Source organism: Tenebrio molitor, chromosome 5 (genome assembly GCF_963966145.1).
Source record: "Tenebrio molitor chromosome 5, icTenMoli1.1, whole genome shotgun sequence".
NCBI classification, from domain to species: domain Eukaryota; kingdom Metazoa; phylum Arthropoda; class Insecta; order Coleoptera; family Tenebrionidae; genus Tenebrio; species Tenebrio molitor.
Genome location: NC_091050.1, coordinates 9,491,279 through 9,507,606, shown reverse-complemented (window position 1 = coordinate 9,507,606; position 16,328 = coordinate 9,491,279). Strand labels below are relative to the sequence as shown.

Below are 16,328 nucleotides of genomic sequence, written 5' to 3'. Positions count from 1 at the left end.
CGACGCAATAGAAACCTTTATTTGTTTTTAGGTTTTGTTGATTTTTCAACACATCCCGTACCGGGAAAATTATATTTAAAAACAAAAAACCTGAACGTATTTTGCAAAACTGTCTAAATATATATTTTCTAGCGTTGCCAAGGAAATGACATTTAAATTAATGCGAAGGGTTTCATTCACGAGACAAGATGTAATTAGTAACAAAACAAGGAAGCGCATTTAAACTGCAGATGAGCACCTTGAGCTTTTTGCAATTTCCCAGTAAGAAGGGAGATATTTAAATGTACAATTCGAGGTTAATCTATTGTACGGTTAAATCGATTACGCATAGAAAAATGCAAATTCAAACTTTAGACCGTATACGTGAATACCTACTAGCAGAAAAATTCAAAGTTTAAAAATATTCCAAGGATGCTTTGCATACTAATTATGAGTGGTATGTTTCGACTTCAAATACGATGAATATTCTATTCGGAATACAAAATTAATATGAGTAACACATCGTTAGTGAACAGTGTAATAGAAATAACTGATCTGAATTACATGTATAAAATAATCACTCTTGTATACATACTATTTTTATGGTACCCATAAATTATGCTGTTCAAAGAGCTTACATATTCATCATTCGTAACGACTCATGACTCTTGTGCTTACAGAAAGTCTCTAATAAAGTAAACAAACCCGAAATAGCAAAATATGTAGATTGTTTTTTTTTTGATAATATTAAAAATAAAATCGTTTATGCGGAGAATTATATCAGACTAAAATATTTGATTAAAAGAAATATTAAAAATAAAATCTTGTAGAAAATTATCAAAAAATTATTAAAAAAAGTAAAAAGACTAAGTGAGAGCATAAAATTAATGAAACATCAAAGAAGTTGCTAAAAATTCTTGCCATCGTTAGCAATGTAACCCTAACTCGATTCAGAATGCCTCTGTTTTGCCGAATTTCCTGAGCAGCTTCCCAGCCAAACTACAAACTGAGAAATTGCCAGGTGATTTGCAAAACGCCGAGTACTTGTTCGTGACTGCCTTTCAACTTCGTGAAGAATTTTTTCTTCTGCAACTAAAATGCGATCTCTCGTTGACGACCAAGACCGCGCTTATTCATTTCGAAATGCTCGAAATCGCGAAGATGCTGCACAACGTTGACAAAAGTTCGTGTATTGGGAAGTATTCTTTGAGGAAACCTTTCACCGTAGATTTGTCGTACTAGCTTTGAATGTCCACGGGCTTTGCCATAGATCAAAACCATACCGGTTTTCTCCAGGTTGGTGAAAGCCATTTGTGATTTAAATTGAGGTTCTTGTCAAAAAAGTCTACTAGGATTTTTTTTTTTTGAGAAACTTTTAGTCTCGAAAAATATCAACATTTGTATAACGCATTATTGGTTCAATCGTTACCTATCACTGATTAAAATATTTGCACAACTTTCAAAGTCACCCTGTATGTATCTGATTCCAAGATAAGAGACTTAAGTGTACTATGAAACAACAAGGAACTGTCGACCCCAATATCTTTACACTGAGATTAGCTAATTACCAGATAATTGAGCAAATATGACAGTGAAAAACAATTTAATTCCTCAGCAACATTTAACTTATGTTATCAAATAATTAAGAAGGAACTCCGTAGTGTTCTACACGCGTGGGCTTAAGATATGAGAATGTGTACTTTGACGAAGAATAAAATGAAACAATAAGACAGATGCATGAGCGAAAACTTAATGAACATGTACAAATTTTCAAATTGAATGAACTAAAAAGAAAAAGAAGAACCAGAAATGTTTTCTCAATTTTAATTTGTAGTATCGTATCTATGCATAGATAATAATAACAGATCGAAAATTAAATCAGTTCTACATTTCCACATTGATATGATGTGAAGTTTTCTCCTTAAATTGGAACCTGTACAAGCAAAAATCTTTTCTCATTTTTAACTTGAAGTACATCATATGAAAAACAACTGTATGAACTAAAATTAAATCGATGAATAAATAACAAATCAATACACAACTTTACACCGTGTATAATCTCCTTGCACAATTTTTAAATTACCATAAAAAAAATCAAGTTGACAATAGTGTTTACGTGAGCGACTACGTTGTCCAGTGATGAATTTAATCAATAAATTAGTACGGTTTATATCGGGTGTTCATTTAAATGTCGCCTCAAAGTAGGCGTTGAAGTCGCTTGTGATCGCACCACGGATTACAGTTCACGGATCAGCTGTTTAAATCTAACCTCACTTTTTACATTATTTGTGTTTTTACTCTGGAGGCTGACGAGTGGTGCGTTCACAATCGACTCTTCAACGACAACTTTGAAGAGAAAATTAAATGAACACCCGATATAAATGTTACCTGTCATTAAAAAATGTTGTTTACTTACAACAAACGTACGTCTTTTGTTTCTACAATTTCCTTCAAATCTCTCCGACATATAAACCAAAAACTCTACAGAAATGTTGCGGGAGAACCGTTACATGTAATATTGGTTTTAACAACTAAACGAATCAGGCAATCTATTACAGTACGAAATAAAACGTCGGAGAGCAATAATTTTACATTTTATGTATTCTGATAGATGATAAACTCATCGCATAACGATCTTGCGTCAAACTCCAAGCTATAATGGTATATAAAACACAACTCTTTTTTTTTTCACTCGTTTTGGTACTTTCTATATCTATACCATTATACAGTGTGGGGCATCGTATACGCGCACGCAAAAAATCGCAACTTCTAATTAAATAAAATTGTCGAATTTGTTCACACTTACCTGGCTATTGGTAAGGTACATTTCATAATTTTTTGATAATTTTTCACTTACAAACAAAGCCAAAAAAAAAATAAAATGTAAATTTCAACCAAAAAGTCAAATTCTGATTTTTATACTAACCTACCCAGATTCACTTCCTATAATTACATATTTACGAAATCAGCGGAAAAAAATACCAATTAAATTTTGAATTAAACGCAGTTTTACATTTCAACTTTCAAAATCATTTTTATTTATGACCTGCTACTTGTGCTGTCGTAAATTTAGGTGACAATGGAAACTGTCAATTTTATGGCAAAAAGGTTTAAAACGGTGGGCTATACCTTTTGTTGGGAAATTATACAAAAGCGAATTATTTACCTAACCAAGTCAAAATTTGTAATTGTGCCACCAGGGTTTGATGCGCTAGCAGATACAGATTCATTTAGTGTAAAAACTTTATACGTAAATTAACAGTTCATTTCAGAAAACTAATAAAACTGTTACGGCCTTATTTATTAACAAAAAAAAATTTAAAAATTCTCAAATATACCTTATCAATAATTAGTTAGGTAGGTATATAAAATTTCACACAATTTAATTTAATTAGAAGTTGCGATTTCTCGCGTGCGCGTATACGATGCCCCACCCGGTATTCTGCTCTCTGTGTGCAAAGATTAATTTCAATAAATACCACACACTCGATAACCGAGAGCCGACAATCACCTAAAAATTGGAAATACATAATTCAATGTACTTTATCAATCACGAAAAATATGTGGGTAAATAGGTTGTGTCCTGTTTGAATCATAAAAAATAACATGGTAACTCTTACTACGAGTGTTTTCAACATATTCATTAAAAAATACTTGAACTTTATCAATTTCGCTGGTAATTGATCTACTTGACATAATTTTCCAACCAGACAGTTGTTTATGACTTATGAGCAACCAGTCAATAATAAATTACTCATTTTTACAACAAAAATAAGTAATGTCTTTACGATAAGTCAGTGTATTTGATAAAATGCGTTCGTTTGTGTGCAATGTAAAAATTCTCTTCCCATCTGTTCACAAGCGAAAATACAAATCGATGGAATTTGAGTCCTTATTAAAGACACGATGAATATGTCATTTGCGTCACTCGGTGCACGCCAAACATAGTTATTCGACACGGCCTGCAGTTGCAATTTATTGCAATTAAGTCCCCCGGATGAAAAATTAATTAAACAACAATCACTCTTTACAAATACGACGGGTAATCAATAAAACTTACGTTGCAACAGTTTAATAAATCATTCGGTTGATACTTGTCCGATTAGAAATGGGCCAATGCCAATATTAAATACCTAAACGATTCTTTTAAATCAAAGATCAGTAGTTTAAAACACAACAATTGAAATGTCACCACGAAGACGCGACCTTCGAAGAGGGCGTCCGAACTTAAAAGGACTGACCTGTAAATAAGATCCTATTTTTTTCCCTAGACCATTAATCACACGAAGGCTACGATAATTAACAGAAAGAAATCAATAAACTCCATACCTTTATTTGTTGTAGTTGACAAAGAGTCTTGTAACATAACACCACAAGCCCGAATCTCGCCAACATAATACGAATTTTGGGCACACCAACAAAACTTTCTTTACTTCCACCAGTAAGCATTGACGTAAAACCGCATAAAAACTTCTGAGCTTCAATTTTGCCCCCATTTTTTGTCGATGTTCAAACTGGACACCGAACTAGCTTTCCTATCCCAAATTTCAATTTTTTATGAGCTGCCGTTATGAAGAGAAAAGCTTATCTGTTTTATTACCGCAGATGCAGCATTTTTTCGTCGATTCTTCTAAATCATCCTCGAAAAACGCACTCGCTTACGACGAAAGACTCGCCTAATTACACGACCAGATTCCTGCGTTTAATAACAGATTCGTAATGTATATTTTACAACTTTATAAACGTTTTCTAACCAAAATACGCTACGTTAATTTCATATTACTCGAAAACCATCGGTGCGGAAATAGTATAACGGATTAATGAATAATTTAAATGGCATACGCATGTCGGACCAAAAATACAAAGCGTAAATCTCAACAAAACGTATTCCTCGATGTTCATTAAATGTTCAAATTGCTGCCTCGATAACGCATTTCCTTGATATTTCAAATATTCCATACGATAATTTTTGTAACGCAATACTTGTATGCTATAGTCCAACTAATTACCCTCTTAATTAATTTAAAAATTAATGTCGTAACGGTGAATTTGTCCGAAAAATGACCGATAAATCATTGGCACACGTGGAGTCGAAATTGTGATTAACACGTCTCACTTTGTGCTTTAATGTTAATTTGTCCAAGGCTAAAATTTGATAAAATGTAGGAAGTCTTACATCGACACTTTGATCTGTGAGATTTGGAAACAGCACAACCAAGATTAAAATTTATCTTAACGTTATTATCGCCATGGAAACAATGGTTTTTCATTTTAAAAAGCCTGTCAAGGGCTACGGGTCCACACTCGAGGATGCCAGTTTTCTATCTTATCCTGGTCACGATCGCTGGAGGTTGCTCTTGGACCGCAGTCGGTAAAAGGAGAGACGAGTATTAAATTTATTAAGTTTATTTTGGAAATGAATCCGTTAGAAATGCGTATGGCGTAGAGATGGGCGATCCGGTGATTTTTCAAGAACGTCGTTCCTGGTGACCGTGATTTCTCAGTCACCGTGATTTCAAACAGTTACCGTGATCACTGATCACGACTAATTTTTACAGGAAATCGTTATCGCTAAATCACTCAATACACATATTTGATGCAGTTACTTCAGTTGCAGTTATTTAAGCTGTTTATAAACTATAATTTAAAAGATACTTATTAATGTATTATTACACTCCGGCTTATCATGAACAGAACAGGTACGTTATCACTCCAGATTTAGCTTGGCAAAAATTGCTACCTTTCAGTACGATAGCTTTTGTTTTGTAATAGTGCCAGATGGTAATAACATTTCAGATTACAGAATTCTGTACAATTTCTATTTTGTTGTGTGTCGGGTGACGACAAGCCACGCCACAAGCAAGTAACTGCATAATAACCAGCGATTTAAGAAAATATGTAGTGAAATCACTAATCACGGTTACTTCGAATATTTGATCACGGTGGTTACTCGTGATTTCCGAGTCACGGTGATAAAATCACCGGTAGTGAAATATCGCTCATCTCTAGTATGGCGCGATTTAATTAAAATGTTTGTTTGAAGGCAACTATTTTTAGCGTGGCAAACAATAATTATTCTAAAATTTATTCTTTTCGGTGGCTTCATATGACGCACAAAGTATCATTGTACTTTAGGCAGACTGTTTAGCTGGGAACAATCGAAATTTTAATTAGCCGACTCAAACAAGGTAAATCTTTTATAAATAGAATGACCCTATAAATAACGATTATAATCACTCAAGTTAACAAACAGTAATTATTACTGTGTAATATTATTCTAGATGATTTAGAATCGTGTTATTTGCATCACAAAGACATTGTATTTTCGTTTCCCCGCGATTTTTCTTTCACATTGACGTCAATATTTAATAGCCGTTTGCCATTATTTAACCTTCTTTCCCTTCAATCGCTCTTTGTTCGCAGACGCAACGCTCAGATTAATTAATTGTTAATCTAATTGACCACCAAGTGTAATTAATTCAACACAATGCCGCACGAATGTTTCGAAGAAAAACGTGCCACCTTTTACACTTATCAATTATCAAAGTACTTTCTCTCGACGGTCTGGCTGCATTATTCAACTTATCAAATCTGCACCGCCTACAAAATCCTTCACCTTAAAATTTGGCACAGAAAATTCGTGATCGTTCACCTGAAGTAAACTCTATTTGGCCAACATGCGAACTAACCTAGATTAATGTTTTGCGAGTTATCTGTTTGCAGCAGTGCACAACAGCTATGAATGGAAAATGCTGCAGAACGGACACGAAAGGTCAATCGTCATCAATTTGCATAACAATTTTCCTTCTATCTCGCAGGGCCTGGTCCAAAATTGCAAAACCATCTTTGCCACAAATTCGATTATCAAAAAGGCGCGCTAAGTATACGTTGACGTCGGTAATTGGTATATGGGTACGTGAAAGTGTAATACCAGAGCAGTGCCAGAAGCAAAACGTTTTAAAAAGTAGGTGGTGTAACTCGTACGTGATCGTTATCAATTTCATGCCACCAAAACAACAGTTGATTCTTCGGTACTAATTAGTACAACTTGTACGAGTCTTGCTACTTCCCTGGTTCATCGGTTCCTGATTTCGCGGGTCTATGACCCAGTGCGGGTTCCAAAAACGAATGGGTTTCGACTGGGCGATGTGCCACGTCTTTCTTGTTGACACTCGTGTTTTGCAAACACTTTGACCATTATACAGCAACAATCTGATTCATAAAACTGAATGTAAAAACTGGTGAACGACTTACTTTCTTTTGAAAAGCGCGTTTCACACTAGATTCGACGTAGTGCTTTGTCATGTTATTATTGTCGCAGAAAAAATTAATTTTCAATCTTTTGTAGGTACTCTTTTTTATGGGACAAATTTGTCGATGTCATTTAGATTCTCCATTAGGGGGATAATTACGGTGCGGTTTGTTGAACTTACTGCTTTATGTGGACATATTTGGTGGATATTTTTAGATCTGCGACCAAAGCAGGTCACAAAGGCACAAAGACGTCGGAATCTTTTACGACTATTGAAGAACAAATCTTCAAAAAATGATGCGTGTCGCTGTTGCAACATGTTCAGTGCCTTTCAATTCTTGTCTCTTCTCCATCTCGTGACCTTTCCGCTTTATTCAATTTCGTGATTACAAAATCGGTCTTATACCGGTTGTTATTAAATTTTTCTGTTTGGTTACGGATTGATGTTGAATGTTTTTTCAATCTGTTAGCATTCGTCGAGCTAATCGAAGATTTGGTATAAACCAAATAGGTTGCGTATTGTCACAGTCATGACTTGCTAATTAGAGGATCAGACATAACATTAAAGTTTAAAGATCGTTCGATTCTGAATAAAAATTAACATGTTATGTTAAAATGTTCTTCTAGGAAACACCATCAGTCAACAAATTTTATAATAATACTTTAACCACAAGACGCATTAGCCTTGCGAAGAATTCAAGAACTTCCTAATGAACTAATCTGACCCTGATTCTAAACTAAATACATAAATGAATACAGAGACCATTGGAAATTCCAATTAACATTTCTATTGGGTCGCCTCGGGTTGTAAACAAATTTTATTTTTTTGGGCATGACAAAAGTGCTATCAAAAAGACCGATCAAAAAAGGTGTTTTTGTGGAAAATTATTTTTAAATATATTAAATAAGGTTCAATCCCCTGGTTATATCATGAGCCGGCTAGCAATGAAAATAGATCAAAACAAAGCAATTATGTATTCTTTTAACATTTTGTACTAATTAACCGCATGATTTGCATAATCATAAATCAAAAATTTTAGCCATTCATTGTCCAATTTGGTTATTAATAAACGAAATATGAAAATTTAATTGAGTGCTTCTTTGCAAGAGGAAGCGAAAAAAATAACCCAAAAAAGTAGACGAATTTGATCTACTGGATGTCTGCTCCTGTTTGCACTGAGAAACGTAATTAAATTGCTTCCTCACTGCATATGTCTTTGGCTGCAGTCTTGATGTTGATGATAATTTGCACATGACAAAAAATATATTGCAGCACCATATTTTTAAATTTTCTTGACAAATATATTGGGGCTGCACATAACATGTAAAATGACTTAATTTCGGTTAATATTTACGGAAGAATACATATCTCATATAAATATCGACATAATTCCGAAACAAAATTGACCTTTAACTTTATGGATATCACGATACGTAGTTGAAAAACAAAATTATTAAACGACCAATAAACCTGAATAATCGTTCAGAATTACAACTTAAAACTTAACTACCTCTTTAACAAAATTACGAATAATTAAGCCAGGGTGTTATTGACAACTTAGCTGTTGTCGATTGTTGAACGTTATTCGGTACTTAACTATAGCGGATGAAAAATAATGCTTTGACGAAAAGATGACGTTTTTGTCCAGATATTCAAACAAAAATACTACTTTATGGAACAATCCATAATGAACGATGATGAAAATTTTAGTGTTTCGATTATTTTTTTCAATTTCCTAAGGTAAGTAGGAGTTAGGTAGATCAAAAATATTTAGCTTACGCTATATTAAAAATTCATTTCTATGAAAAACTTCAGCTAGTTGACAAACAAGATAAAAATTAAGTTATTAAAATGACTAATAAAAAGATAATCCTTCAGAAGTCAATATTTGATGAACCTTCTAAAAGACTGGCTCAAATTAAGCACATTTTCTTTTGTTAACAAATCACACCACAGGAATAAATTCTACGAAAATAATGTTAACACAATGATGTAAGTTTTTTTTCTTCATTCCATATTGTATAATAAATACAACTTATAAAGTGTAATCTTCAATTTGAGCATACATCGAAGCGATTTTTTATTAAGGCATAGAAAAAGTAATTATACACTAAATCACTCGATAGGGTAGTTATACATTCCATAAACAGATTATTTTCTTCATAGACAAACCGGATTTCTCTCAATATACGTCTTGCACAAATAAACTTTTGATCAAACTGCTCTAACTATCAATAAAATTTCTAACTTTGTCGGCATGTTTCGGAAAGTTTAGATTATAGTAAGTTACTCCAAATGTGCTTAATGTTTACTTTAAGCTGCTCATCGATTATGAAGGCTTGCAGTAATCACAAATGTCTATTTATACAGAGATGTCCCAGAACTAACTCCCCAGAGAAAAAAGGTAAATGTGACAATCTTAATCTTAGAGAAAAAAAAGTTCTATCTCAAGCGATAATCGAAAAAGACATCCTAAACTTGACCAATCTGAGTTGAAGACCATCAAGGTAGGATGACCGCAATTTTGCGCCGCCGAGATTTCGAATTTTGTTACAATATATTGATATTATTTTTAATTATTTTTAGTTTTTTTAAATAATGTTTTAATTATTTTTGCTGTCCAGAAACTTCTTAATTTTTTAGTAATACCAGAGAGCGAGCTTCTAGGACTGAAATTAAAAACTTTTTTTTATTTTAGTCATCTTGGAGTCTCTTTTGCTGTCGGCACATGCCGGTTTTCTGTGAGGCAGTTCTGGGACAGGCTGTATACTTGTACTCAAAAAATAAATATTGAAAAACCAATCCCGATTGTATTATTATCCTCTCGAAATTTTGTTGATAACTGGCCCCGTTTTGATCTGTTCAAAAATGATAAAAGATCAGAGCAACAGTAAAGTTCTACTAAAATGTTATCTTACAGTACAGAAAAAAAATCTAGTATATTTTAGTTAAATAATTGTAAATGTTGATCAAGTACTAGAATGTACTACAAATATGTAGTTAACATGTTTTCATACGTTGCCTAGATGCGAGTGTTAAAATATTTAGAGTTTTCTGTACGAGTCTTCAAATTATCTGAATCCAAGGAGAAACAAGAAATGTTCTACTACATACCTCTATATATTAATTCCGATGAGACACTTGATACTTAGTGAAGAAAAAAATTGAAAATAAATCGATTACCACTGCCATTAAATGATTGCATTAAGAAATAAAAACAAACAACTTTATTTATCACAAAAATAATAACTGTAATGTAAATTAAACAAATGGTGCTTTTAATCAGTTTAATTATATTATGATATCAACCATGCCATACACGATGTTGTAAACAATATCCTTATTTTTTTTTAGTTCCCCTGTTTTCTATTGTACTACTAAACATAGTAACATGTACTATAATAAGCTCACGAATTAAACCTTTACTTATATGATCAGATAAATCACCATTAAGTAATTTTATTGTTGTTGATCTTTAGAAATAGCAATGTTTACCAAATTTGAGATTTAACTCATGCAACCAAGCAATCACCGAGTTATGTACGAGTTGCCTAGCTCTTCGAGAAGGTGCCAGAGAAAATTACACACCCTTCACTCGAAGAATAAATCATAAAACAAGTTTCGTATTTACAGAATTTGGATTGGAATTGTTTCTTTGCTAAAAATCCCATAATGAATATTAAAAACTGCAAATTTATGAATGGGGGTTTTTTGAGAAAAATCTAAATATTGTCATGAAGTTGAGCAAGATAAATTGTTTAAAATGTAACCAAAGCAGACATAAATTTTATGGCCTTGATTTTACGCTCCTACCAGTCGTAGTTTGACAAATAACAGTTAATATTAATGTAAGCTTATGATTATGTGGTGTGAAATTCTATAAAAATGATTACCCAATCGGCAATCCGACACCAACATTGTCCATAAATATCCAATCGCTCAGTCATCGTTACATTAGAGCCAATTTGTCCAACCTTTTATAAATGGTCCCACCTTGATCATGATCCCTGTCATAACCTCCATAATCATCCTAAACGTCGGAATCGTTTAATTACATAATAAATTAAGGATCGTGACAACGAAATTACAGAATAAACAAAACTGTCGTAAATACCACGTAATTACAAGTAATACATCGACAAATAAAAGTTGTTGTATTCTTACGACGACAAAGTGCAGCGGACCATAATAGAACACTGAAGTATTTATTAGTCGTACGACAAAATCCCAATTTGGGTGAAGTAATGACTCGTGATGAAGCAAACAAGAAAACTCGAGTGAAGGTCACCGCATTAAAAGATAAGAACGACAAGCATATTGATATAAATAATTAGGCCTCACCGGTATTCTTTTTCGCATCCTTGGAGGCTTTGGAAGGTTTCTTTTCGGACTGGTGAGATTTCGATGGACGTTTGGGAGCCATAATTGTCAATTGTTTCACCTGAATCTTGCCATTTAACAATAAAAAATATAAAATACACTATTTATCACAACACTAGGCCGCCATGAATGTTTTTAATGCAGCTGATCGGGATCGCTTTCGATTGGTCGAAACCACTGATGACGTAATGAGCACGTGGTCAACGACCTATCCCGACGTTAACCCACAAACATGAATTTTCGTCGGTAAAATGGCATTTTGATAAAATTAGACAAAACAAGGATCAAAACGAGCACCTTGACTGCGTTCCAGCTGTGCGACCAACATTTGGTGAAAATATCAATAATGTCGAAGAAACTTTATTGAAGTCAAGTCACCATATATTAAACAATAATTACAAAAGCTAACAGATCTGACAACGTAATAAATACATTTAATGTGGTGAAACTGTCACGAGATTTGGTGCTTATATGATATTCGACATCTTGTTGTGATCGCCGGGAATCCCAGACATCCCTGGATTGTTAATACTATTGTGATTGGACGACGGTATGGAGAAGATAATCCCCCGCACTAAACCATCTCTGACAGAATCGCCGCTCTGTCCTTGGCTAAAAGTAAAAACGACTCCATTACAAGTGGACTGACTTGGATATGTGCCAATAGGATAACGCCCGATTTTATTCAGGACCACTCCGACTTTATACACCTGAAAAAACACAAATATTTCGCAAGTCTTTCGCAACGTCTTGCAACTGGATACCTTGTTGCGCTGGATATAGATCGGCCTGTTGAAGGAAATCTCGATCAGGGACCTGAACACCACCCTGCTGGTGAAGTGGGTGTAGGTCAACCGGCTCCCGTCAGCGTCCAGCAAGTGCGCGTACAGCAGCTCCGGATAAGAAAAGGTGGCTTGACGCTCCTCCTCGACCGCGGGAATTTGTGTGGGCACCTGCCAGAACCGATTAATTCCGACTGTTCGATTCGCAAAAAATTGTTTACCTGGATTCCGTACACGCAAACATTTCGGTCGCATGTAAATGTTACTGCGCAATCCAGAACGCTCGTGTTCATGCATTCTGTTATTCGCAGCAATTGACGGCAACAATAGAGTTTTTTTGGGGCTTCGTTGCCGCCCTCGTTGGCTGATAGACTGAATCTAATCATCGAAGTCCGCGACGTGTCCATGGAGGAGGCTCCGCCCTATAAATCAGTAAAACAAATATTTTCCTGCCAAGATACGGCAGCTTTGTTTCTCTAGGCAACACCAACAACACACCCGCAAAATGTAATTAAAGCTCTGCATAATAACGCACTAATACGCTTTCCACCAACAATTTTTTTCTTTCCGATGCGGACAAGAAAATCAAAACAGGTTTTGCTTCGGAAGTAGCACCGATTTTTTCAAGAGACTGCGCCACTTTTTCCGTAGCCTTTTGTTAGTTACACTGCATTAGCAGTAATTAATTGACTGCTGAAAGCTTTATTCATCTTACACCGACACCCTCGACGATCAATTACCACTAACAAAATTTTAAACGATTTCAGATTTGTCTTTCAGCTGGAACAAAAGGGAGATGAGACATGACAAAAGAACGCAAAAAAATGATTCAGGGTAAAATGGATCGTAAAAAACAGCTGTAACAAACATTCGAGTGTGTACATATTGCAAGCTGTTATGAACCACATTTGTAAACAATAAAAAATGTTGTTGTCATTATCTTTTGAAAGGATATTGAGGCTTTATCTTTTAGATGTTATTAGAATTTGCACAAGGTTACCAAAAAAATAAAATTTCGTAACAATAACAAATAAAACACTTAAAAGTCATCTGTCTTTTTATGAAACATTTAAAATATCCTTGGACTTTTTCTGTTCGATGAATCAACTATTTGTTTTTCAACAATGAGATAAGTTGTAAGGTGAATCGGATTTTTGCGGATTTTTCTGAGATATTTTTTAAAGCTGATACCTACAAAACCTACGAAGCTGACGAGCGTACTAACGTAATCTCAAACGGTTTTAACAATTCAATGACAACAGCATCGACAAAAATGTTTTATCTAATCTTATGCAGTTTATCTTATTCTTACAGTTCAAAACAATCTTTTTTTCAGACAACTTTCTTTCTTTCACTGGCATTTTATACCTTTGGAGCACATTTCAGCTTCTAGAATAACTGCTTACAGTGCTGGACACAACGAATTAGTCATACTAAGGAATCTTTCGTGTTTCTACCCTTAACTATCGTAAGCAGGGTGCATTGAGCTACTTAAGTCACATTGTGGCATTTCACTCATCACCTACTACCAAAGACTCGAAAGAAAACTTATAGGATCTGGTTTAAAAATAAAAAAACATTTGTATTGTTGAAATTTTTTTGAAATATTCCAAATGCTAAACTAAATTTTGATGGGTGTAATTTTTGATGGTGAGTATATAGTTGTTTTATTATACAAGAAAAAAAGAGCCTCTGGAAGGTAACGTCACAACCTGCACTGCCGGTCACAGAAATTGCAACACCAACAAAATTGTATAAAATTATGAATGTATATTTTGGCGAAACATGCGAATGATTTTGGTTATGGACCGACTAGAACCACTCCAAATTTGACGACAGTTGTCCAAGCTTTTCTTCTACAAACTCTGCCCTCTGCTATGCGGCCCTAACCTGGGCGTTTTGAAGTAGGTCGGCACATTGGTGTAACTTAGGCGGAGTGTAATTTCTTAAAATGTCATTTTTGCTTCACGACAACGGCTTCTCAAATTTGCTGAATCATTTAAAATGCGAATTCATTCTGAATGACGCCCAAAAAATTATAATGATTTGTAAACACCATCTGAAGAAATTAGTACCTACTTTCAGGGTGTTGCAATTTTTTTTGCTGGTAGTGTATTTGGCGACTTCAATTTTTTAACATACATTTTAAACAGATAAACTAAATACAAAATATGAGCAAGTTTTACCATGAAAATTGAGTCATTTCTGCTTGGCTTCCTCCTCCTAATAACTCTGGAAGTGGAAAATCCTGCAGGCATTGGTATTGAGGCGCTTGTTGAGCAAATGTTCATTAAAATCGCGAACTTTTCCGACTCTGAGAGAAGATTACAACTCGCTGGAACCTCAGCAAACTGCTGTGGTGTCAGAGTGAGGAACCTAATCTTCATAATAGCATCTCTGACGGTAGGGTGATTTGTATTATTACTGGCTTCAGTTGAAGGGTTGCCTATAGCCAACAAATTTTGTTATGACAAGAACGCAAGTTTTTCAAACAAAAACACAACATGAAAGCTAAATTTACAAGAAATCAATGAAGCATGTCCCATGCAAACACCTGAATTAAGACAATGTGAGCAAGGGTGCAGCAAATCATAAATCTAGTTAATAAATTAAGCACAATTACCTATACCATCTAGTCTAGGTACTTTCGCACCTGAACTTTGGTTATGCCTCTGTGCATATCGTGAGATGGCAGAAAATAATTCTAATTCTGAAGTTATGTTTAATTCCTCCTGATCAAACACAGTCAAAATGGTACTGAGCTCAACATCATCAAAGCTGCTTTCTGACAATACTTCTTGAGTTTGGTTACAGATTATCTACAAAAAAATTCTCCCTACACTGATCCTCCCTCAACTACTCATTTAACTCACAAGCATGCATTTTTCCATTAAAATAGGCTCCTCAAATAACTTTGCAAATTCATATGCTCTGCATGCATTTTTTGGGTACAAATCTGACCATAAGTATTTAGTGCACTCTTCTACCAAGTGTGGTAACATGTATTTCTTTGCCCCATAGCATAATTCACATGCTTGATCAAAAGAAGTCAAATTGATCTTGTCAGTGTAAATATACCTAAAAGTATACATTATACAATGATCAATTTCTTCTCTGCAACTCACTCTAATAATGCTTTAAATGCATCAGGCTGTACATCAAGGATAGCTATCGGATCCTTCTCTGCCATGCCTCCAAAAAACATTGCCTCAAAAACTGGGCTTGACATGGCTAGAAAAAGTTTGTGTCCTTCTAAGACTTGCTGGTTTGGTTCTGTTCCCACAATAAATCTGCAGTCACTCCACATCCCTGTTTCCAATAGGTACTGCCCTCTTTCTTTAACTAATTTTCTAGTTATCTGCCAGTCACAGGGCGGTGGTGGGGCACTCATCTTCGGCCCTACAAAATTAGACGCAAAAAAGTCTTCATTAATCACAGTTGATTGCGAAATCCCACATTTTTAAAAATACGTCTTGGCGTTCTCACCTTCAAATCGTTCGCCTTGCGAATCTTTACGGTAAAAGAAAATAACTTCAATTTGTTTGAATAATTACCTTAATTCAGTTTTTAATTAGTGGGATATTTTTAACACCAGCAAAAGTACTGTCGATAAAACTTTTGCTGTTCCTTTGACCTTTCGTTGTCCATTTTCTAGGGATCTGGCATGTTTATGTGGTTATATGATCTTTGGGTTGTTGGTGATTTTACGTGCTTGTGGTGGCGACAATGAACGCGGCACGTTTAAAAAACAAGCAATGAAAAATATGAAGTTACTTTGTATGATTATTTTGTGTACAACAACTACAATTTCTGTATTAATTTGAATTATTATATTGGTTATTTTTGTTTTCCTTCAGGTCATTAATAAAATAGAACAAGAAACCTAATAAAATAAAGATGTAAACAGGTTGTCTCGGCTGAGAGAGTTGTGGTT

The 16,328-nt window shown here is 34.5% G+C and overlaps 2 protein-coding genes across 9 annotated transcripts in view; both read right to left on the bottom strand.

The window, feature by feature from the left end:
* The window catches only part of NFAT (NFAT nuclear factor), a 53,403-nt gene extending 41,650 nt beyond the window's left edge, over window positions 1–11,753 (bottom strand). For 5 of the 6 annotated variants that reach the window (XM_069048744.1, XM_069048742.1, XM_069048743.1 and 2 more), the window contains exon 1: window positions 11,574–11,753. In XM_069048744.1, the coding sequence (XP_068904845.1) occupies window positions 11,574–11,655 (82 nt within the window). In that variant the 5' untranslated portion in view covers window positions 11,656–11,753. Of the gene's footprint in view, window positions 1–4,308; window positions 4,361–11,573 lie in introns of those variants that run through there. The other variant, XM_069048746.1, reaches the window with a different exon arrangement.
* Window positions 11,754–11,956: 203 nt separating this feature from the next.
* Window positions 11,957–16,108, bottom strand: LOC138131624 (BTB/POZ domain-containing protein 6). Of its 3 annotated transcripts, none has more exons than XM_069048750.1 (8): window positions 15,949–16,108; window positions 15,520–15,793; window positions 15,268–15,472; window positions 15,018–15,213; window positions 14,581–14,840; window positions 12,616–12,816; window positions 12,377–12,565; window positions 11,957–12,322 (listed from the first exon to the last, which is right to left on the bottom strand). In XM_069048750.1, exons 2-8 carry the CDS (start codon window positions 15,783–15,785, stop codon window positions 12,080–12,082), a joined length of 1,560 nt encoding a protein of 519 aa, XP_068904851.1. In that variant the 5' UTR covers window positions 15,786–15,793; window positions 15,949–16,108; the 3' UTR covers window positions 11,957–12,079. The 3 variants fall into 3 exon arrangements, with proteins under 3 accessions (XP_068904851.1, XP_068904853.1, XP_068904852.1); XM_069048752.1 differs by having other exon boundaries at window positions 15,048–15,213; XM_069048751.1 differs by having other exon boundaries at window positions 15,881–16,087.
* Window positions 16,109–16,328: the final 220 nt, after the last annotated feature.

Bases quoted from the DNA above. Each gene is read 5' to 3' on its own strand.
- LOC138131624 (XM_069048750.1), bottom strand. From the start codon at position 15,785: ATGAGTGCCCCACCACCGCCCTGTGACTGGCAGATAACTAGAAAATTA. The intron at 12,817-14,580 runs GTAAAACTTGCT...ACTGATTTATAG, and splicing joins GAAATGACTCAATTTTCATG to GGCGGAGCCTCCTCCATGGA. The intron at 12,566-12,615 runs GTAAACAATTTT...CGGTTCTGGCAG, and splicing joins TTTGCGTGTACGGAATCCAG to GTGCCCACACAAATTCCCGC.